General features: G+C 46.4%; 1 protein-coding gene across 1 annotated transcript in view; it reads left to right on the top strand.

Annotated features, from left to right (window-relative positions):
• Positions 1–24454, top strand: part of LOC136991352 (obscurin-like) — a 147040-nt gene that overhangs the window by 4206 nt on the left and 118380 nt on the right. The window contains 6 exon segments of the mRNA XM_067292219.1: positions 82–357; positions 1833–2108; positions 3978–4253; positions 5065–5409; positions 6566–6835; positions 7055–7318. Coding sequence (XP_067148320.1) covers positions 82–357; positions 1833–2108; positions 3978–4253; positions 5065–5409; positions 6566–6835; positions 7055–7318 — 1707 coding nt within the window.

The raw sequence follows: 24454 nt of genomic DNA, 5'->3' as shown, positions 1-24454 counted from the left end.
CCAGTATTCCCTGTGAGCTATGATACAGAGTTTAGGAAACTTCAGCTCAGGGATGCACTTTGAATTAATCTCTCTTTTCAGAGCCAGAAGTTGTGTTTACAAACAAGGACAGGGTGCAGAAGGAGGTGCAGGCAGCCCTGAAAGAGAAGGCCACGCTGAGCTGCGAGGTGGCCCAGAGCGGGACCGAGGTGAAATGGTACAAGGAGGGGAAGCTGATCACCTCAAGCAAGAAGTTCAAGGTGGAGTCAGAGGGCAAATTGCGGCAGCTGGTGGTGGAGCAGGTGGAAGAGAAAGATGCTGGCGAGTACACCTGCGAGGCTGCTGGCCAGAAACTGACCTTCAAGATTAACGTCACAGGTGAGAGAAAATTCTTTGGTCCATCCTTCCTATTTCTTGAATATTTAGGAAACTGAATATCTTTCCATAAGAATCTTTCCTATTAGGGTTTAAATTTTTGGAGAAAATCATTGGGACGGCCTAGCTCTGGTAGGAAAATGGGCCAAGGAGTTAGGAATACAGTTCCCTTCATATTGTTTATATAAAACATTCTACAATCTTTAGGAGAGGAAGCTCCATCCTTTAAAACGTTTGGGAGCTAGCCATCACTGTGCAAACAGGGCCATAAAAAGTACTGATTTTTCCTCTCCATCCCTGTGAGGGATCTTGGGAAACTGCGTAGACAAAGATATTTGCATGAGAAGCGGTAGAGTAGGCGTAGCGGAAGATCACGCGGTGTGACGCGCAGACTAGGGGTGGGAACGAATTGCAACTGTAGGTAAGCTTGAGTGTAGCTCACAATAAACGCCGTTTTAGCATCTCTCACATTGAGGTCTGTGCTTTGTGGCCCTGCAGCAGGAAGCTGCAGTGCTCCCCTGGTGGCGCCATGGGACCGAGCGAGAGCGCGGCAACACATCCCCACACCCTGGTACAGCTAGGACAGCTCTGCAACTCGGCTGATTCTCAGGAAGTTTCAGAGCAAGGGCGTAGTGGAGAGCCAGAGGGTATCTGCGGGGTGCACCTTTTGTTCCTCTTGAAAGTGCTCATTTCAGCCTGGAGGGGAGGGTAGGAGACAACAGAGGAATGTAACAGTAAGCTTTTATGGAAGTTCAGGTCTCTAAGGCATCGGGCAAATGGCAGATAGGGGAAGAAAGTGGCATGGAGACTCATTCAAGGCGAATCCCTGCACTGGGACTCCAGAATGAGGGGATGGATTCAGTTTTCCAGCTCGCTCCCTACCTCCTAATTCTCTTGCTAGCAGCCTAAAGTAATGGACCTTCTGTAGGGGAAGGGATTTCACCAGTTGGATGTAAGGATGAGAGGTGGGCTGGGATTTTCTCAAGGTCGCATTGGAGATAATGCGCAGTCTTGAACACTTAAGTCCTGGTCCAGTGCCCTAAGTACTGTATGAAATGACCTAGTGCCAAGCCTGTGGGACAGCAGAGGCAGCAATCTGGAACAAAAGAAATCAGAGATATGGGGCTTTGACACAGCAGGAGGCAGTTGCTGCCGCTAAGAATTCATATGCTTTTACTCAACTTCAACCAAAAGAAATCTTCCCTTGGCTGGGGCCTGCCATCTAATGCTACTATGAACCATCCATCCAAAGTCCTAGCTTGCTGACACAGATATTATTAATCTTTGTGTGATTAATGACAAAGCAGCTAAAACATTCTTAAAAAAAAAAAAAAATCACAATCCACATGTCCTTCCGATAGGTTTAGATGGATATCGTCAAGCCAGAGAGGTGGTTTCCAGTATTCCCTGTGAGCTATGATACAGAGTTTAGGAAACTTCAGCTCAGGGATGCACTTTGAATTAATCTCTCTTTTCAGAGCCAGAAGTTGTGTTTACAAACAAGGACAGGGTGCAGAAGGAGGTGCAGGCAGCCCTGAAAGAGAAGGCCACGCTGAGCTGCGAGGTGGCCCAGAGCGGGACCGAGGTGAAATGGTACAAGGAGGGGAAGCTGATCACCTCAAGCAAGAAGTTCAAGGTGGAGTCAGAGGGCAAATTGCGGCAGCTGGTGGTGGAGCAGGTGGAAGAGAAAGATGCTGGCGAGTACACCTGCGAGGCTGCTGGCCAGAAACTGACCTTCAAGATTAAAGTCATGGGTAAGACTGATACTCTTTTCAAAATTTCGGTAGAGGATAATAAAATAATAATTGTGATTCCATATTACACAATGACCCAATTGCAATAGTCTGGGCTCTACTGCAGTCTGTAAAGTTTATCTGATTTGCTGTGTGCTGGGTCTGGTATATACTGAAATATTTGGTTTTATCATGTCACAAAGGCTTGTCACATTCTTAAGTAGTCTATATAATAATAATTGCAGAAATGAATAGAATAGAAATAATAGTCAGCATGTTGTTCAAATCTTTCCCATTCCTGGGATCCCAAAGGGTGATTCTTGTGCACTGAACCTCTTGACAAAGACAAGCACGTGTGATAGGAGTGTGCATTTTGCATGAAGCATGTCAAGGGAGGAGTAACATGAGCTCCACCAAGCAGCACGTTACCCCATTTACAATGCCGTTGAGTAGGAAGTCACAATCAGATAAGCGAGTCTGACATTCATTGTGTGAGGCTTGATCGGTCTGTATTGGAACTGCAAGTAAAACAGACTATCTGTAAAACACGCAAGGAATAAAGGATTGGCTTTGCCAGCCAAGAAAAGGAGGAATAACTTAAGAACCATCAGTGTGAGGACTAAAGACTTTCAGAATTTTCAAAAGAAATTTGGAAAGAGAGTGATGAAGAGGTACTCACCTGGGCTGTTCCAGCCACAGGCATTTCTGAGCGTAGTGCTGGACTAGCAGTGGTGAGCCTGAAACCAGTTGAACTGTGAGAGGAATTGCTGAGGCTTGATGAGTGTTAATCAGTAAAAAAGTACAGATTAAATGAAAACTAGCCCAGACTGTTAGAAAACAAGGTGGCTAGTTAGATAGCAATTAAATAGGTTTTTTTTCTGCATTCTGCTTCATCTGTTTCTTCTGCATCCAGCTGTAAAGCCTCTAGTTACCACAACAAAGTTCTCCTCAGAAACATATTTTCTGGAAAACACAGAAGTACTTGGTCATGTGCTTTTCTGTTGTAGTATTTCAATCCTGAAATGAAATTCGTTCAAAAATCCTTTCCTTGTTAGATTTCCACACCCAGTTCTAAAAACTGAGAGGTTGGAATGTGCTCTGCCATTTGCAGTTTTAACAGCAGAATTTATAGAGATGGACTGAAAACTCAGCACTTTTTTGAACTCATGCTATTGTGTATTTGAGGTCCTAACCTTCTGAGATGCTTGTAACACTTCTGCTAGATGCTAAATGCCCCTTTGTCTTGAAAGATTGCTAGTACTTGGTCTTTTAGAACTGGATTCAGAGGGTTCCCAAACTGTTCTAAGCGTGTGATGTTGAAGGGAGTGTTGAAGTTGTAGACATGCTTGAGTACCTTGCCGCCCACAGTCCTGGGCTAACTGACTGCTGTAGGGAAATTGTATTCCTTTGTCATTTTGACCGTCACATTTGTGACAGTGGAAGAGACTATGAAGAGTGTTCCAGAAGCCAACAGTACTGTGTTGGGTTAGGATGGACAAGTGAACCAGGAGACCATCATTTCTGCTATGACATGTTACAGTTGTGTCCTTGATAATTCACTGTAGGTCTTAATGAAAAGATATTGGGGGGGGGGGTTGGTGATGTGCAGGAAAGATATTCTGTGGAAGTTTCTGAATTTGACATTTTTTGCATGCTTGCAGTCGTGGGAGTGGTATCAAGGACCCTTTGGTCCTTTCCATTCCTGGACTCTTACTCCCCTAATTTCCACGTTGCAGTTTGCTCACACAGAAGGGTAGATACTGTCCAATGAAGACATTTGGTTTTAACATAAGTGGTAACCTTGATGTTTTCCAGGCCTGTGCACACAGATGGGTAAGATGGCCTCATTTGAATCCCTCTGTCAATATTCTCTCCTTTTTCTGCACTCAGAGCCGACACCTGTGTTTATAGACCAGGAGAAGGTCCAGAAGGAGGTGCATGCTGTCCTGACAGAAAGTGCCAGCCTCAGCTGTGAGGTAGCAGAGGACACAACTGAAGTGAAATGGTACAAGGATGGAAAACTGCTCATTTCCTCTAGAAAATTCCAAATCGAGACTCTGGGCAAAACCCGTCGTCTGCTTATAGAGCGGCTGGAGAAGAAAGATGCTGGCGAATACATCTGTGAGGCTGCAGGCCAGAAGCTGACCTTCAAGCTTGGAGTTACTGGTGAGTTTTCACTTTGGGCATGTTATGCAGCTTTGCTGGGTGGCTAAGATGAATAGTGATTATTCTGTACCTAATGGCCACGGTGCAGCTACGATCTCTCCTGGAGCAATACCTGTGAACCATGCTGCACATGAATTTGGCCATTTGAATTTAGCAGTGTTGAGGAGGAGAAACTGGTTGGAGACTCCTTGGCTAAAGCGATGCTAAATAGTTTTTTTTTTGTTTGTTTATCATCTCCTTCACACACGTTATCATACAACCTTTTCCAGTGATGGGTAGCTGAAAATGAGCTGGAAGTGGGAAGTTTTAAAGCACAGAAATAGAGCTGTGGGGAAAGGCTGCTAAGAAAAACTAGATTGCCACTGTGTGCGCCCTGTTCTGGGGCAAAGCATTGTACAAGGTAGAGGAGAATGGGAGTAAAGCAAACAGATAAGAAAAGAGGCTGTAAATTCAGGATTAGCATATTAATATTTCTTCTTAATTAGATCTAGAATCATCCAAATAAGAGAAGAAAGATTATATAGGTAATTTTACCACTAAGAAAGAAGCATTTTATGAGTGGCAGATAAAATGTATATTTGCATTTCCTTTTCTTGGCTCCTCTTATAAGCAGAAGCTCTGAGTTACCTGACAGATTATTTTCTCAGCAAAAGTTTATACCAGTCACAAATATTCATCCATATTTCCTGGGTTGTTACAGATTATGCCATGAACTGGAACCCTATTGTGAGAAGAGACAGTAACTGAATATTGCTGGGTTAAGGACCTGGAAATGAAGCTAATAGTTTGTCTTTTTTAATGCCTTTCCTAGAACCAGAGGCCAAATTTGAAAAGAAGGTTGTCCAGAAAGAGCCCCTCATTGTTCAAGAACATGAAAACATCACTCTGACTACTTCAGTAACGCCTGAAACTGCTTCAGTCAAGTGGCTGAAGGATGGAATAGAAATCAAGGCGAGCAAGAAGTATGAGATCAAGAGTGAGGGGGCTTCCCGGACCCTGACGGTGAACCTGGCTAAGAGCACGGACACTGCTGTGTACACCTGCTGCACAAAGAATGACAAGCAGGAATTCCAAGTGAAAGTGCAAGGTGAGCAGGCAGCTGCCCCCAGGTCATGTCCCTGCCTAACAGCTCCATTTCCCTCGCGGGAGGATGGAGGTGAAGGAGTCCAAACTCCCCCTAAAACTGCTCTAGGCTCAAGACCTGAACTGCTGTTGCTGCTACTGTGGCTCCCATGCCATGGGCTAGCAAAGCTCCTCCTGCCTCTAAAGACCCAGTTGATGTCCTTTGCTGGGCTTTCGCTCAAGGGAACAAGAAGGCCTCCGATGGGTGCTTTTCCTGGTGTTTGCTTTCCACAGTCATCACAGCATTCCTGTCACCTCCTAGCCTAGTGGCTGGGGAGCGGGCAGGGCTTTAGCTCTTCCCCACTCTGTCCTCCAGCATGACAAAGCTGATGAGGAAGATGTACAGGGATGTTGTGTGAGGGTAACGTTTGTAAGCTGGTCCTGTGGGAGGACCTAAGCAGGGCCTAAACTGTCGCCTCTGTTCCTGGGACAGTGCACAGGGTTGCTGCTCCCTCATCAAGGCTAAGGCTCTAAATTGACTGTCTCATCAGAAGGATGGGGTGCAGCTGGTGCTCACACAGAGAGGAGAGGGTTGATGTCCAGGACCAAAGGGCTAATTGGGCCCACTGCTGCAGTATCTGCCCCCAGGCAATAACTCTGTATCCCTTTACTGTCCCCAACAGCAGAGCATCATAAAGTCCAGCCAAAGAAAGGAAGGTGCTGTGCAGTGCAGTGGCAGGGAGACACACAGGCTAGGGTTCATCTCCTTTCTCCTCAGACATCCACACAAGATGTCTACAGCTGGGATGCACCCCCTCAGCTCTCTTTGGAGTCAGCGGAGAGGAACGGTTGCTAGTAGGTCAGAATTCGTCCGACCTATTGAAACATCTACTTCAGGATGAGATGAATCACGCCCTGGATTCGTTTAACTCCACTGTCTGTGTCTCCAGGGACGGAAGAGACAAAGGTGGATGGGGCTTATGCCTCTACAGATTTTTTTATCTAGTCAGGCAAATGAAGCTCTGATGTGAAAGAACAGATGATCTCATTTGGTAAAAGATGAGAAAGAAAGAAAGGCAAAACCAAAGCCTGTTTAAGGCACTGTTATTGCTCTACAGAATAATATTAATAATAACAAAATTCCATGTCAGAGGAATCTCCCTAAGTTTCCACATCTCTGGTTTGTCTCACACCATGTTCACACCATGTCTCAAAGACATGCTCCTAAGTGTTTTCTTCCTTTCCATCAGCTCCCCGAGTGGTGAAATTCATTACGAGTCTCAACAGCGTGGTCTCTGAAGAAGGAAAAGAGGCTGTGTTCAAGTGTACCGTCTCTCCCAGTGATGCTGTGGTTACATGGCACAGGAATGGTGTCAAGATTGAAGCCAGCAAGAAGTATGTGATCTCGCAGAGTGACACCAACCACAGCCTGACGATCACTGATCTGACGGTGGAAGACGCAGCTGAAATCTCTGCCAATGCTGAGGGTGTAGAAAGCAGTGCCAACCTCAGGGTGCGAGGTAAGAGACAATAATGTCCCTTTGACAGGCTATCACTGATGCTGTGATCTCTGCTTTATATGGCCTTCCCCTTGACGGATTATATTCGTAGTAGGGGATTGCTGCTTTCAGTTTATTAAATAAAGATGCCCAGAATGCATGGGCCACTATTTTAATTCCTCCCGATAGCCCGTTTTCTGGATCCTGCACGTTTTTGCTAATATCTTTCTCCTTTGGCAGAGGCCCCAGTCTCATTCAAGAAGAAACTGGAGCCCAGAACAGTTGAAGAGAGGGACACAGTGATCCTGGAGGTTGAGCTGACCAAGGCTGCAGAGGTGAAGTGGATGAGGAACAAAACTGTGCTGAAGCCCAGTGAAAACATAGAGATCAAAGCTGAGGGAACGAAGCATATCCTCGTGGTTAAGAACATCTCCTTGGCAGAAAGGGGCTTCTACTGCTGTGAGAGTCCTGATGACAAGACCCAAGCCAAGATCAATGTGGAAAGTAAGTTGAACGGTTTCCCATTCTGTAATTCCCCTGGATAGGGTTTGGAGATGGATTCTGGTCTCTTCCATGACAATTACCCGTCAAATGACTGAGAGAAGGTGGAAGCAAGGGCAGTACAAAAGGAACAACTGGCTGCTTTTTGTTGCCTCCATCTCATTGCACCGGCTTTCAGTCATGCTGTCGACCATTAAGCCTCCTAGCTCATTCTTCTCCCTCCTCTGAAATTTCTCCCTCTCTGGTTGACTCTGTTTTCTCCATCTTAGGGCTTTTAGCAAGCCATTCCCTGTTCAGCCATCTGTTGCCCTAATTCTCCTCTGTAAAGCACCTCTTTCAGAATGTCTCTTTATAGTCAGTCAGGGTTAGAAAAACTACAAGAGTAAATCTTCTATCCGTGGGTGCTGCCCTTTCAAGTAAACGAATGGTCTCTTGGCTGTAGCTCTGTACTTGTATCCTCTTTCCTACATCCTTTTGTCATATTTGTTACAGGATAAATGAAGACAGGATTTAAGCACTTAAGGGCTCTCTAATTTTGTCTTTAAAGCCCCTGCCACCAATTGGTGCTAAGTCATAAATAATAGGTAAGGAAGGACTTGATAACAGACTTCAAGTACCTAAAAGGCTGTTGTAAAGTGGAAGGGAACAATCTGTTCTCCATGCGGAAATAATGACAGGAAATAATGGGCTTCAATTGCAATGAGAAGGATCCAGGTTGTACAGTAAAAAAGCTTTCTGTTGGTTGGATGACTGAATAGAATCATCTGAAGAGGTTTTGGAGCCTCCATCATGGGCTTAAGAAAAGGTTAGTGAAATATCTGTCTGGAATTACATAAAGAGCTGAGCATGTCCTAGAGCAGGGGAGAAGGGCTGGATGATCTTTCTAGGTCTTTCCAGCCTCATGTTTTTGTGATTTTTTTTTTTTTTTTTGGATGGTGTGAGTACATACCTTTACACAAGATGAAGAGACTGATTTGATGCATTGGTTCAGATCTTTGTTTTAGATTTTCATCAGTGCACAGAGGTCTAGGGCAAGGTTAAAATAGGTTAAGTTCTGAGTAATTGTGACTTTGCACTGAAATAATGGGGAATTTTTGGATATGGGTGATTCAGCATCATCTTTTTGTTGTTTTGGATGTGGTTAGACCCAGATGAACAGGAATCTGAGCCCAGGAAAATATAAGCAAAAACTTCTGCAAAGTAAGCAAACTCTTGTAACTCATCTCTAATCTGCTTAGCTCTAGAATAGCCTTATGGTTCCCCTCTCTAAGATTTCTTGTACATACCGACTGCTTAATTTTAACTCCTGCTGCAGGACTTCTCGTGAAATAATTGGTAAGAGTCTCTCATGAGGCTGGAATCTTTGCCGTTGTCCTTTGCTTCGTGACTCTGTGCAGCTGCATGTGCCCTATAGCTAAAAGCTGCTTTTCCTCGAGGACACCTGTGATTTCCTGTCATTCCTCAAGTTAATCCACCTTAGTCTTTCTGCTAGTACAGATGTATTTTGGTTATGCCCCTGCTGTGAAGTGTCTTTCTCTACTGGCTATTTGAGGAACCACGGGGGACTGAGATCCTGATTTAGAACTAGACTTAGGCTTACTGTTTCTGTTAAATGGGATGAACTGGGATTGTAGAGCGTAGAGCAGTGTAGCACTTCCATGTTCACAATGTCTTACTCCATCCTCTTTCACATGTTGCACCCCAAAGCATTTTTTCCGACTCTGGGTGATATCCAGTTTCCTCCCAGCAAGGTGTTTCATCACCACTAGCTGTAGCTTCAGTTACTCCTGTTTGTAGGCACTGGCTGTTGCTATAGCCAAGTGTAAAAATGAAAGTGATGGAAGAGTGTTTGTACAGAAAGGAATTGGTTAATCCTGATTGCTACCAACAGTGTTTTACACTGTTTTGGATAAGGTGAGTCGTGTAAGCATAAATGGGTATCTGACTCTGGTTTAGAAACTTCCCACTCTGAGGGAGGAAGGGGGAATTGGTACCAGATCATTCTGGGTCTTGTGCTTCCCAGACTTTCTTATCCCTTATGCTTAGTGTCACTATAAAAGGTAGCTCCACTGATCGACTGAGACTGTTTTGTGCAGTGACTGAAACTCAAGGTGATCTGAGATGAACCGTGAACACCTCATTGCATCAGGGAATGTTCCTGTCTAATTAATTTTATGTCGGGGACAAAGAAGTCCACGGTAATGGGCAAAAGAGATTCTTTTTGTGGATGCAACAGGAAAGGTGGCCATATGCAAGAATATCATTAGAACATATGCATTCTATATCCAAGTCCTCCAGAGCTCTCGCTCTGCTTTACAGCACAAGCAAAACTCTAAAAAGTATGAGTTTAAAATTATGTTCCATTTTTTGGCATTTAAGCCCATGGCCTGTTTTTTTTAGATGAATACATAAGAGCTTATATTGAGGTCAGCAGAAGCTTTTTAAATGCTCACAATCTGGGGAACTGGGCTACTATTACTTGGTGCTTGGCTTTGGACTGAGAAGCCTGATTTTGGATGACCTTTTTTTAAACACCAGACTGGACTGATACTCTTTGGCTTGAGCCTGCGTACAGTGCTAGGTAAACAAGGAATAATTATGTGAAACTATGTTGATTTACTCCAGTATAAAAGATGCTCAATCAAAAAATAAGGCTCTGTCCTGATCTTAGGATGTCAGGAGAGCCTAAAAACAACTGAGCTGATCAAACCAACAGCCTGTCTGTGTGAATACTTTATTTTCAACTGTGACAAGGAGGAGATGTTTGAGGAAGGCTTCAGTATGTAAGTCATGGGTAAAGTGATCCTTCCTCTGATATACCTATAAACATTCAGCAGGGAAAAGCATAATTAGGTTAGTTAATTACAGCAGAAATTATACTGAGAACATGGGTATGAAATTTCAAATCCCTTGACATGAAATACAGTCTATTAAATCCGGTAAAAATTCCATCATTCCCCAACTGTCTGCTACTTTATAAAAGACAGACCTTTGCAAAAATGATTTTTTTTCAGTCCTATATACAATACAAGCTGAGGCTATGCCTAGGAGGTAACTTACTGAGTTAGGAATTGCTATTTATTTACTTGACGTTTTTGAAAATCACTTTCCCTTCCTCTCCAGAATAACTGCAGTTTGATTCGCAGCCCATTCACTGTTTGAAAGGTTGGAATATCTGTTAACCGAGATGAAAGGTTAGACTGTCACAGGTAGACTGTGTTTAGTTTGGTGAGCAAGGTAACCGGGAAGGGTTAGGGACCGGCTGCTAACTGAGATGAGAAATCGGGAATGGATGCAACTTCAAAGAGAAAAGCCGGGAGAGTTGGTGTCTTAGTTCGGGAAGGAAAGAACGAGCTTCTTCCCGCATTTGTGAGGTTCCAAACACGTTCTTGGGGCAAATTTGTGCTTATGCAGTTGAGGCCCGGGAGGGGACCGTGAACGGGGAGCCAGTGTGGTTTCCTTGGGAGAGGAGTTGGATAGGATCCCGCATGTGGAAGAATGGTTAAGTGAAAAGGGGCATGATCTCTTAGAAGTGAGCAATCCTGTCTTCACGATGGAGGGAGGATCCCACGGCTGTGTGAACTGTCCTTGAACATTCCTAGACCATTACAAAAGGGGAAGGCAAGTAGTGGTAAACAAGTCAAGGAGGGGGCTGACAAGCCCCTTCACGTGAACAGCAACTTTGCACCAATCATGTATTCGCTTTAGGCGCGTGAACAGAGACTGTAAACCAATCATACAGCTGTTGCTAGCGCATGCTCTATCGCCTGTCTATATATACTCTGTGTAAGCTCTAATAAAGGGAGAACGACCATACTCATATTGAGACTCATCATTACTCCGGGCCCGTCCCCCCACTCCGACATCTGGTAGCAGAGGATGGTTTACTTCCGTGACTACCGATAAGAGCTCCGAGACTGCGGTAAGCAGCGAGAGGACGGGAGTGGGGATTGTACGGCTGAGAGGAGTGCTGGTTGTATGCCGCTAGCCAACCAGACACTGGTCTTCGGGGTCGCTCCCCGCCTCTCAGGAAGCAGCAACGGAGGCTGATGCTGCTGCCACCTTGCTCGCCGGGATACTCTCTAAGAGAGGGATTGACGCCCCGGTAAAGCAGTTGCACCGATTGATTAAGCTAGGGCAAAAATGGGGTCATTTTTCCGACACCCATATGCTATTTTCCGTATCGGAATGGCGAGATTTCGGAGAGACAATGTGGCAGAAGACGATTGGGGGAGGCGAGAAGGAGGAGAGGGCAATAAGAGCTGTTTGCGCACTTTGGAACACCGTACTAGAGACTTTAACGGCAGTGTGCCGGTCCGTCGGGGAGGCACTGCAAAGGGTGCGGGAGAACTCTGAGGGGGAGGCATCGACAGCGCCGTCACCCGCTGCGTCCCAGAAAGCGGAGGTTTCCTCAGAGCCGGCCGGTCCGAGCTCCGAGGCGAACGCGGAAGTGCACCCGGAGGAGGCTCAAAGAGGGGCGGTGGCCACGCCCCTTGCTGACCTCATAGACTCGGGCGGGAAGGAGTGCCGACCCCCTCCTAGCGCTCCTCCCCCGCCGCTGCCTAGCAACAGTCCCCTGTACCCACCGTTGCCGCTGCGTACGCCACCTCAGCGGCCGCCTCTACCCTCCTTCAACGAGACCACCCGCTCACGCCAGACTCCATCAGAGCACCCCCCACTGCTTTCGTCCAGCGAGTCTTCGGGGGACAACACGCCTGGCACCAGAAATAAAGTACCGCCGTCACCAGAAGAAACCGTAAGAGTGCTACAGGAGCTATCGGAACGCCTGAAAAAAGTGGAGCTGCAGGCGCAAGAGAAAGAGGGAGGAGTACCTCCCTGCTTAATGAATCCCCTCGCCGGACCTCCAAGGGAGTCCTGCTGGAGTGGTATTATCAAGGACGCTATAATAGAAGGACAATGGAAGCCTGTTGCGGGGTCCGAGGGCCCCACAGCACTGGCGTTCCCCGTGCTACAACAGAATGGTCAGGGGAAATGGGAACCACATGACTGGAAAATTTTACAACAAGCCGCCGAGGGTTGGGAGCCTGTAAGGGTCCGGCGGGGGCGACGCCTGGACTCCCGGCAGGAACAGATACACAAACACAAGGCACACTAAGGTCAATGCTGAGCGTTTATTACCTCTGCGTCTGAGCGGGGGTTCCCCAGCGATTTCCCGATCGAGGCAATAAAGGAGCGGGAGAGTCCCTGGCACCGCTGAGCGTCGGTCCATGGCGAGGAACACCGGGGGGGGGGCACTATACGTGGTTTTGTGTACTACACACATGCGCAGTGGGCACATTGAGCTCATCGCTAATCTCGAGTCAAAGCCCAGGTGCACACCACACTGGCATAGGCCCAGCTACATGGCTATGGGTCAACATGTCCTGTTGATGCTCCTTTTCCCACGGAACGGTCTGGCTAGCTTCCATCGCCTATCTCCTCGACATTCTTCCGCACTTTCCCATACACTCCACCCCTGCGATGGAGAGCTGGTTACAGGCCATTCCAGTCTTCAGAAGGGCGTGTGGTATGAGGGCAAGGGAATTTACAAAGTAATGAAATCAAAACATAACATAATATAATGCGAAAGATAAACAAGAGTTCTCCTTGTATGAGGTGGCCCGGCCATCCCCTTAGGGAGCCAAACCAATTAGCCAGCCAGGCATCTCCGCCATTCTGCCAGGTATGTTGGATAATGCTCTGTAAGTGGCTGATATCAGTCTCAGTAGATGCTGATTCTTCAGTGATGGTAAAGCAGCACATCCCGGCAAAGTCAGGACATCCATGGTTGTAACACAGTAGGAGATAGTCAATCACTAGATGGTCTTGCAGTGTTTCTTGCCGTACTGCTCCCAACTCTTTATTTAAAAGAGGCAATGGCTCTAGATGTCCAATTTAAGCCTTGAGCTAAAGCACAGACAACATGCTCTAACCGTTTACAATCATGCGCCACCACCCCCGGGATCCCAACTAGGCTTAGCAATAGGCCTAGGGCTTCCGCATGAGAAAATAAACTTACATGGAGGTTACAAATGGCATCTAGGATATGTCACGGGGTCCTTCGCTGCTCCATCATAAAGGGAAGGATGCTTAGAGTAACACAATCTACAGTGCATGGGCCACCTGTGGCGTTGGCTGGCACATATGTATATGCTGTAGTGACACACAGAAGGAACCAACCTAAGGGTAGTATAATGTGAGCAGATGCATAAGCAATATTTATAGTGTCATTACAAATTAACTGTGTATTGGTTACATACCGCAGAACAGAGGTAGCATTTACAAAGCGAAAGCAAATATATGCTTTAGACATGTTAGCTATACAAAAAGAGTAAGTCCAAGGTGTCATCTTTTGGGAAACAATACCCAAATTGTATGAATTCATGGGAGTAACAGAAATACCCTTTTTTTGTATATAACTCTGTAGTACCATGAGTGGAGCTGGTACACCTATGTAACACATAGTTAAGACATCATCCACTGATCGTCCTCCTGCAATACAGAAAGCAGAGAGGTTAGCTGATCTTTGTGTGAGCCAAATCCATGTATTTACATGGGAAGCTGGATGGTCTTGTAGATTAACGGCATCTGTCGTGGTCAACAAGAGGCAACATCTCAACAGTAGCTTACAGATGCCGGCGTGATAACCTGTTGATGGGAAGATAGAAAGGCATAGTATCACCATCAGGAAGAACTAGAGCAGTGGCTCCTGGACCATCTGCTAGAACAGTGCCAGGCCGCTTTTCCTTTTGAGGAGTTAGTATCCACACACTGGCTAAAGAGTGTGTTGAGGGTGTTTGCTGAACTTGAGGCACTCCGGCACTGTGGATCAGAATTCCTCGCAGTATCGGTGCTCCCTGTGCAATATTCACTGGCGTGGATACGGATACCTGGAAAGATAAATCTTGAGAAGAGGTCAATAAGAGTGGGGCTATTTGGACAGGTATCAAAGGTGTAAACAGCCATACACACTGTGAAGGACAGTCAAGTCTTAAATGTAAGCTTATAACCCTTTGTTCAGTAATCGTGAGTTGCTCCGGTGTATAGAATTCTACCTCCCCGGAGGCGAGTATGCAGGGGGCAATTCCCCCTTCCATTACGGATATCCGAGCAGGAGTTGCTAGAGTCGGTTTGGCTTGTACTCGCTCATAGGGAGTAAGCATTCCAACACGCCTGTTGTTAAGCATAAACAGCGCTTGTGGGAGCATGCTCATCCACCCCCTTAAGGTTTGCGTGGTGGTAAGCTTTCGAATTTGTTCTTTTAGCAGGCCATTCATTCTCTCTATTAATCCACTATCTTGAGGGTGGTATGGTATATGCAAGACCCAGGTGATCCCCAAGTCCTTTGCCCATTCTTGTACTACATGGCCTGCAAAGTGGGTACCTTGGTCACTCTGTATTTCTTTTGGTATACCATAAGTATACATGAGCTGCTCTAAGCCCCGTACAGTAGAGGATTGATTCGCATGGGAGGTAGGATATGCATACATAAGGCCTGTGTAAGTGTCTGCAGCAGTCGATATATACTTTCGCCCCTGTGAGGGGGGTAACGGGCCTACATAATCTACCTGCCAGGTCGCAAAGGGTTGTTCGCCTCGCTTGATGCGACCATATGTGCTGGTGAAAGGCACTTTTGTTATCTTCATACAAACGGGACAGTTAGCACGGGCTGTCTTATACCAATGTAGGGCTAACATGGGATGGCCTTGTGATAGATCCCAAGCCTGAGCTGTGATGGGGCCACGATGCCCTGATCGTTCATGCGCTTGCCAAGCTTGCTTTAACTCTGAGGGAGTTGCCATCTGGTCGACTGCTGTATTATGCTGAGTTTCGAGGGTCTCCTGCTTCTGATGGGCATCGACATGTCGCACAGACACAGCTTTAGTTTGCACAATGTCCCAAATCCTTTCCCACAAGGGGCTCCCCGAGAGTTCCTTATCATGTATCTTCCACTGTGCAGCGGCCCATGTTGGTAACCAGGTTCGCAGACCCTTGTATACTACCCAGCTATCCGTATAGAGGTAGCGTGCATCTCCCTCATCGAGAGCTATAGCTGCAGCCTTTAGTTCAGCCCACTGACTTGAGTATCCCGTTCCTGAGGCAAAACAGATAGTATCTGTGGCAGGATTATATGCTACAGAGCGCCACACTCGCTCTCCTGCCCAGGAATACACCGCACTGCCATCAGAAAACCAGGCCCACTCTCATTGCTCAGGAGATAACGTCTCAAAAGGAGGGGCCTCTTGGACAGGCGATGGCTCTATTGGGGGAGCAAGGGGGGGCAGCCCCTCTGGCTCTGACAAGAGAGGCACGTGCTCAAAACGTACCTCCCCTAACAAGGCTGCATGCGGGGTGCTCATGTCCTTTCTCCCTGCCTTAAACCGGGCTTGTAAATAGTGTTTCCATTTCCACTGAGTTGCAGCTTGGGCCACCCCCACATGGGCCCTGATGGTATCATCTGTCACCCATGCCTGAATGGGGATGGGGGTGTGTACGGTCACCGGGTCACGTCCTGTAACTCGTTCGGTATCCTGCAAAGCCCACACCACAGCCAAGAGCTGTTTTTCTAAAGGTGTATAATTTGCTGTGGCCCCTTGCAGGGAACGGGACCAGAAACCTATAGGTTCCCGCCTTGCGTGGGCACATTGCTGCCACAACCCCCAAGACACCGTATCCCCCATGACCGTTACCTCCAGCTCGAAAGGTCGTCCCTCATATGGAGTGAATAGTTCGCAATGTTGGACCACCGCCTCCTTGCACAGGTCGAAGGCTTGCTGGTGTTCTTTAGTCCGTTGCCACTGGCTACTTTTTTTGGTCAAACGCTGTAGCGGCCGCATTAAATATGCTAAGTGGGGTATAAAGGTCCTCCAGAACCCCAAAAGGCCCAAAAAAGCTTGTAGTTGTCTCACAGTAGTGGGGACAGGGTACTGTTGAATGGTATTGCGCACTTTCTCAGGGATAGCTTTCGTCTGCCCCCTCCAGACTATCCCTAAGAATTGCACACTGATGTCTGGCCCCTGTACCTTCTTAGGGTTTACAGCCCACCCCCGCTCCTGTAGGGTCTGTACCAGCAATGATAACTGCTCACGGACTTGTTCTTCAGAAGGTCCCATTATCAAAATATCATCGATATAATGATGGATGGTACACTCTGTAAGTGGGGGGGGAAGATCAGCTGAGATCATCTGGTGGCAAATAGTGGGGCTATGTTTATAGCCCTGAGGAAGGACTTGAAATGTATATTGCTTATTATCCCATGTAAACGCAAATTGGTCTTGCGATTGCGGGGATATAGCGATAGAGAAGAATGCATTTGCCAAATCAATGACAGCTTTCCATTCTTGCAGATGTTTCCCTATGCCTTCCAGCAGAGTTACCATGTCAGGTACTACGGCTGCTAATGGTGGGGCGACTTTATTTAGCTCCCTATAATCCACAGTCATACGCCATGAGCCATCAGGCTTCCGAACAGGCCAAATAGGACTATTGAAAGCCGACAGGGCAGGGCGTATTATTTGGGTATGCAATAAAGCATCTATAGTTTCCTGAATTTCCTGTTCCCCACCAGGAATTCTGTATTGCTTCACTTGCACTACAGTGGGGGGAACCGGTAGATCCACTGGGTCCCATTTTGGATACCCTCTAATCAAAGTAATGGATCGCAACTGCGGTAACGCAGAACTTTTTCCAAAGGAGAACAATCCTTACAGGGTCTGAATATCTCTGCCCAGTAGCACATCGATCCCCAAGATACACTCGTGAATCAGTGCTAATAAAACAGTGGCAGAAAATGGGGGGGTTTTGCCAATTGCTAACGTAACTACAGCCTGTCTCGCCGGGGTGGCTGATCCTCCCAACCCACATATATGGGTAGTGGCCTTCCCCGGAGCTACCGCACTATGTAGTGCAGTAGCTTCTGCCCCAGTATCTACTAAAGCAAGCACAGCAATTTCTCCTCCAGAGCGCCAGCGAATTCGCAAGGGTACATAAGGGCATCGGTCCCCCCGATGGTAAGCCGCAACTGACGCTCGTATTGCAGGGGACCCGCCTCCCCCTCATTGTCTTTTGGCCGGCAGCTTCCACGCTGTGGCTGGAGCAGGGGGGGCGGTAGGCTGTGTTCGATATTGCTGATTAGCAGGTAGCCGCTGCCACCGCTTGAATAAGTCAGCAGTAGAAAGACCATTTATCTCATCACGTAATACCCTTGCCTGCAGCAAATCAGTCCACATCTGCCGCCTCGTTACCTTTCCACTCAATTTAGTAGTCCCTGCCAATTTTCTTCCTTTGGAATTCCGAACTGCTCTCGCTTGCTTAGTATCTGGTTCACCAACAAGTGTCAAATCCCTTATATTGTGTATTAAAGCCCCCACTGTTCCAGTTGCAGGCATTACTATGCCAAATAGTAAGGGCTTTAAGGCACTTGGAGCCCCCCTTAATAACTGGGTCTTCATCTGCCGCGTTATTTCCACACCGTCCGGTCCTTCTCCATCTGCTAATCCGATTGCTACCCCTAGCCGCCGCAACACGTTGATCCCTTCCTCCAAAGTACGCCACGCTCCCACTGTGGCGACTAACTCATCGGTGGACGGATAAGCACCTAGCACAGCAGCACATAACCATTGATATAATGTTGGAGCTACGATAATATTTCCTGCCCCGTCCCACGGAGCAGTTAATTGGGTAAGATAATACTGAACTTGAGCATCGGTTGATAAGGGGCTCATTAAATTCAGCTCCTCTCTTACGAGACTAAGCGATCCGGCACCTGCATCCCATGCTCTCACTAACCAGGCTAACAAAGACTCCCCGTGCTGCTGCTGGAAAGCAGTTAAAAACTCACGCAATTCCTTCGGGGTATACGTCCTAGATTGCTCCACTGTATTCCCGTCTACTTGCCTCTCCCCCTTCAGTTGCACAAGAGGTCAGACCTGGGGAGTAGCCGATTCTCCTTCTAATCCAAATTCAATCTCCGAGTCAGATGAAGTACTCCAAATATTACCATCCCACTCCTCTGGGTCCCAGGAAGGTCTAGTTATTATTGCTCTCACCTGTGCAACTGTAGCTGGGGCTTTACCATAGCGCACACGGCGCTTGTTAGCCATTCGTAAAGCTAATCGCTCTACCCTATGGGTTAATTCCTGACTCTTTTCAGCTTGGCTCGTGATCAACTCCTGTGCTACCGCCCTCGCATCACGCAAATCTCCATTCTCCTTCTCCAGATCTTTTACTCGTTGCTGCAAAGATGATACCTCATTATCTAAGGCTCGAATGCCCGTCAACAGCGCCCACCCTAATTGTCCGGCGAGCTTCCGAGCTGCTTCCGAAGCAGCACGAAAGGGCATAGCCTGTAAAGCGGATTCAACCGCCTTCGGGGTAACATTTTCCCCCTGTGCCAACTCTGGCCAGTCCTGGGGGACTGCCAGAGCGGCAAGCAATGCAGCTACCGGCCCCCACCGCTCAGTCTGGGGCCATCCTGGCAGCCGCAGGCGAGCAGTCCCTCCGTGGCCCTCGCCCTCCCCCTTCGCTCTCCTTGGCCACGGCATTGTCGTTTGTGTATCCTGCCGACTACGCCAGTTGTAAGGCTCCGGCGGGGGCGACGCCTGGACTCCCGGCAGGAACAGATACACAAACACAAGGCACACTAAGGTCAATGCTGAGCGTTTATTACCTCTGCGTCTGAGCGGGGGTTCCCCAGCGATTTCCCGATCGAGGCAATAAAGGAGCGGGAGAGTCCCTGGCACCGCTGAGCGTCGGTCCATGGCGAGGAACACCGGGGGGGGGGCACTATACGTGGTTTTGTGTACTACACACATGCGCAGTGGGCACATTGAGCTCATCGCTAATCTCGAGTCAAAGCCCAGGTGCACACCACACTGGCATAGGCCCAGCTACATGGCTATGGGTCAACATGTCCTGTTGATGCTCCTTTTCCCACGGAACGGTCTGGCTAGCTTCCATCGCCTATCTCCTCGACATTCTTCCGCACTTTCCCATACACATGCATATTTGGCCCTGTGATAAATTAATACCTAATGTAGATATAAGTGTATGTATTTATTCGTGTCCACACAATTCCTCAAAGCACTGTGTGTCCGTATTTTGTTTCAGCACTTGCAACTTTCATAAATAAAGAGAAAACTGGAGGAATTATCAGAGTCATCACTGGAAAACAGGCTGAATTTGTTTCTGAGACCTCTGAAGCCAACATCATGGTTAAGTGGTACAAAGATGGCAAAGAAATCACAGCAAGCAAGAAATTCACTTTGGAAGATAAGGGCAAACTGCATAAGCTTGTGGCTTCAGCTGTGGCGAAAGAAGATGAGGGAACATACACCTGCAAAACTGGAGATGACACTCTTATTTTTGATTTAAAAGTCTCAGGTAAGTTCATGATCAAAATTTGGGATCAGGTTGTATTACACACTCAGGACTTGGCTCATTATACCTGTTACTTCTTAGATTACCAGTTTTTTGGGCCAGGATTGCATAGTACTATTTCAGAGGCTCTAACCCTATTCAAATCCACAATGCAGGCAAATAATATAACCATGCTGTTATGTATTCAGGTCAGCTCAAGGCTTTACTAGGGTTGGATTCATGACTCAAACCACCTCACTTGTTGGACAGGCTGAGAGCCATGTCTGGCCTGTATTCTTTCAGTTTAACAATTGCTCCACCATTTACGCTGTCTTTGAACCTCCTGACTGAAGTGGTACTAAAGTCTTACCGTGAAAGTCCTGTGTCCTCCTTTGACAAGCTTAACTTCTGATGCAGACAGTCAAGCACCTCCTGTTATTCCTAAAGGACACTGTGATCTCTGAGACAGCTACGTATGCTCCCTTAGGTACTGCAAGTGAAGCCATTAGCTGATGGCACGTGCCCATAAGCATAAAGCACGTGTAAAGCACGTGCCTATCAGGTCAAGTCCAAAAGGGAAATGCCTGCCACTGATGTATTCCAGTGCAGGACAGAGCCGGAGTATAAGATGGCACAAGAAATTCTTTGAAATGCAGTATCTGTGAAATTCAGCTGATTCAATTTGCGTAGCCTGGTGGGAACCTCTCCTCTAAAAGTAGTGTTCTGGCTTACGTTTTCAGCCAAATTTTTAACCAAGTCTTAAGATACACATTGAAACACCAGTGAAACTTTCTCACAGTGTGTCTACATGCTGCAATGCAATACAATTTAAGAGAAGTAACGGTTGAGTGTCATGCAAAGCTACGTGCTTGTGACCTGTACATCCATATTACTATGATGCTCTCCATAGATTAATTAGAAACTCAGCAGGGCTGATTGATCTAGCAAAGCACTGGACTTGAGAGATTGCTAGAGGGTGTACTGAGCTAGAGGAATTGCTTCCAGTTTCCAGCTGTTGTTTACTCAAGTATTCACTTTGCATCATGTCTCCAGTTCTGTTTGGTTGAGAATCCAATACTTTGCAATTTCACTTTGGGTGTAATTCATAGTCCTTGACTTTACTTATTGGAAAATTGCTCTAAAATAGTCAGCTAGGATCCATCTGAACTGGTTGATGCAGAGTAAAGGTACCCCCAGAGGACAATGTTTATGATCTGATGAGAGGTATTTAGGACAGATTAAAAAATATATATATTTTCTGGAACTGCCTTTACACATCAAGTGTAGAAGGAGTTTGCATGATTACCTGAAACAGGGTACCTAAATTTTTGATGGCTGAATGTAAGTTCAGTGGATCCCCCCTATAGCTCCCATTACAACACATCACGTGGTTCAGACAAATAAAATCAATATCTGCAAAATATCTGTGAATCCCTGTGAACTTCTTGGTGAACAGGGGTTGAACTACAGCCTGTTAACAACACTAGCTAGGACAACTTCCACCTTGTTTCATATTTCACCACAAAAAGTTTCCAGAGTGCTGATAAGAAGCACTGCACAATCAAGGAAGGAAATTAGGGCAGGGAAGTAATCTGCCTTTTATGGTAATGAGTTATCCCATTAATCTTGAACAGCAGGACTCTGGAGGGACTATCCTTCCTTGGTAATCTAATTTTTTAAAATAGATTGCTCCTAATGATTACAATTTTTAATGAAATATTTGTTCCCTGATGCCACATGCCTGGCATTGGTGCAGCATACCAGTTGTCCTTGGGATACTTCTTAGCGACTGAAAACAACAGTTGCTGCAAAAAGAGATGCAATACTAAGCTAAGGTTGCTTATAACTGATAGCCTTCAGCTTGCTCTTCAGGCAAGCGCTGGTGTGGTGGAGTCAAGGGTATGAAATACCTGACATGCTCATCAGATACTGCTCGTTAGTGAGTGGCAAGGTGTGTTGGATACACTTTCTCACATTTCACAGACAAAGTACCTGTCTCCGCTTAGTTGCCTTCGCTTCTACCTTGAGAAATACATTGGCAAAAAATTAAATGGATAAAAGTGCTGTATCGTTGCTGCATACATGATGCATGCTGTTTGTGTGTGCATATGCACAGCTCATATATATGAGCGCCAGCCTATGCAGCCAGCAGGATGTGAGCTGAGGTATCAAAGCAGGAATCTCTACCGCTGGAGCTAAATGAGTTGTGAGCAGTTGCGAGTTCTCTGCTGTGAGGATCAATTTCAGCAGGCAGATGTGACTCACATATTACTTGGTCCTCTTGAAAGTGGAGAATGTCTTATCAATGAGATTACCCCCATGTACCCTGATCTGGTCTGGGGAAGAATTTATCCAGTGGGACAGGTCATGTGAACGAGGGGTTGCAGATATGGGCTCCGAAATACGTAAAAGAAGGTTTTTCGTCACTTTTAACAAGCTTCTCAGAGACTTCTTAGATCTTCTCAAAACTGTCTGTGGACTCGAACGTCAACACATGTTCCCTAAAGCTTGCTTGAAATCAGAAACAGTGAGCGGTGATTAAAGTGTCAGTAACCTGAATGCATCTCAGCTTGATTTGAAAGAGCCGGGAAGCGGGACAGAGGAACGAGACTGAGCTGTTACTGAGAGCAGTTGTCTAAAGATGAGAGAAGGAGCTTGTAGCATCTGTCAGAAAGTTGGGGCATCAACATTTATGTTTGTGATGACACAGGAGCTGTGAAATAAAGCAGAGAGACTTCACCTGTGAGGCTTTATGATCTCGTGATGTTGGGCCAGATTCTGCTCATGGCTATGTGTAGATACGGTTCTGTTAGTAGAAACCACCTTGTCTATGCTCTGTAGCAGCATGCATGCCTGATTCCCAGACAGGAGGCAAGAAATGACCGCACATTAGTTAGGTGGATTTTGGTTATGACTGCAGATAGGAATAGATCCACATCTATCTAGAAGCTATTCTCTTCTGACATAGGGCTAAGTATTAATGTCACAGTGTGCACCTGGTAGGCTGATAGCTTGTCAGGGTAGACAGGAGCAGGGTATCAGGAAGTCCACTTGCACTGTAGCTAATCACCACTTCAGAAGAATGAAAATACAATTACAAGCATTTTCCAATTCCGTGTATTTGACCAAAGCGTATTGAGTGTTATTTGTATGAAATTACATGTCGAGGACTGATTCTCCTGCCATTTTACTCATGGAAACAGTCACACTGAATGCGGTGAGGTTTATCATTGTTAATAAAGTATTCTCATATATATATATATATATGTGTGTGTGTGTGTGTGTGTGTGAGAGAGAGAGAGGGATACATACACATATATATGATAGAATAGTTTATTCATATGTATACATATATTAAAGGCCCTAAAGAGACTATGAGCGTGAATTTCTGTATCCCAGACTTCTTTTTTATCAAGGCTTGAGGCAGCTTTTTTGCCTGGATTCATCCATACCCAGCTCCCAAACAGGAAACCAACAGATACCAACTCTCTGGATGATTTAGAACTTGGACAGTGAGTTTCCTAGTGCAGACACCTCTGCTGTAACTTGGAGAGGATTTTTCTGGCTGGTAACCGTAGTTCGTTGTCATCATCACGCTCAGTGACATCATCACGCTCAGCGTCATCGATGACACACTGTCACAATTATGTTGCAACAGCACCTCCCCGCCACCCGTGCCTATATACATTTACTCCTCCGGCGCTGAGCAGTCAGCACGGTGATGTGACTAGCAGAGGAGTAACATCTTTCTTAGCCTTGTGCTGAGTAAGGCTGAGTAAGCCTGAGTCAAAGCAGAAGATGTTTTCTGCTTTGTTTCTTCTTCTTCTTATTATTTTCTTACTTCTTTCAGAGGAACCTAGGAAATTTGTAAACAAGCCCCAAGCGACTCTAGAACTAATAGTCAGTGCTTATGAGAACCTTGAGCTGCTATGTGAGGTGTCAGCAGCAAATGGAGCTGTGGTATGGAAGAAGAACCAAACTGAGATTAAGCAGGACCAGAAATTAGTAGTCACCTCTCAGGGAACACAGTGTAAGCTCACGATCTTGAACGTGACTCAGCAGGACCAAGGGAGCTATAGCTGTGAAACAGAGGATGAAAAACTAACATTCCAAGTCAAAGTCAGAGGTGAGAAAATGTTAGAAATGGCAAAGATAAAGGAATGCGCCGTTTTGGATAGCACCTTACCTTCAGGGGGTCATTTCACCGCCTCTCTGGGGTGAAATATTTCAGCTGTAGTTACTTGATTTTCAGCCAAGTGTCATACCAACATGTGTTTGCTTTTTTTTTTTATACACACATTTTTTTCTTTCATGACTAACTGCAACTGCAGCAAATGGTGGGCATGGAGGCTAATATCTGCACCTCTCGCAATCACCTGATGTGTCTGCAGAAGCACTCCTGCAGAACTACAGTGAAAGGCCATAGCAGCGATAGAGGGGTAGATAAAAAGGGAGGGGGAGGTGAAGAACTCTGGAGGGGGAATCACTGAATTTGAGTGACCCAAATAGGTAGAGGGGACAGCTGGACTATCAATGAAGAATTTTGTTTCGACATAAATTAAAATCTGATAGAGCACAAGTGGTAGATTCTGCAATTAGCAGAGAGAGATTGAACCTCGGAAACAGGTTGGGTCTGGTACATGGGAGAGCCATCTGAAGCATGGTCCTTGAGTAGCCTGGTACTTGAGGTCATAAACACATTGAACAGTTACAGACATGTTCAACTGGATTTGGGTTGAATTTAACAGCCTTTCATCCAACTCTTCCCCAAACATTTCTTTC

Source organism: Apteryx mantelli, chromosome 2 (genome assembly GCF_036417845.1).
Source record: "Apteryx mantelli isolate bAptMan1 chromosome 2, bAptMan1.hap1, whole genome shotgun sequence".
In the NCBI taxonomy this organism is placed as follows: domain Eukaryota; kingdom Metazoa; phylum Chordata; class Aves; order Apterygiformes; family Apterygidae; genus Apteryx; species Apteryx mantelli.
This window is presented reverse-complemented; position numbering and strand designations above follow the sequence as displayed.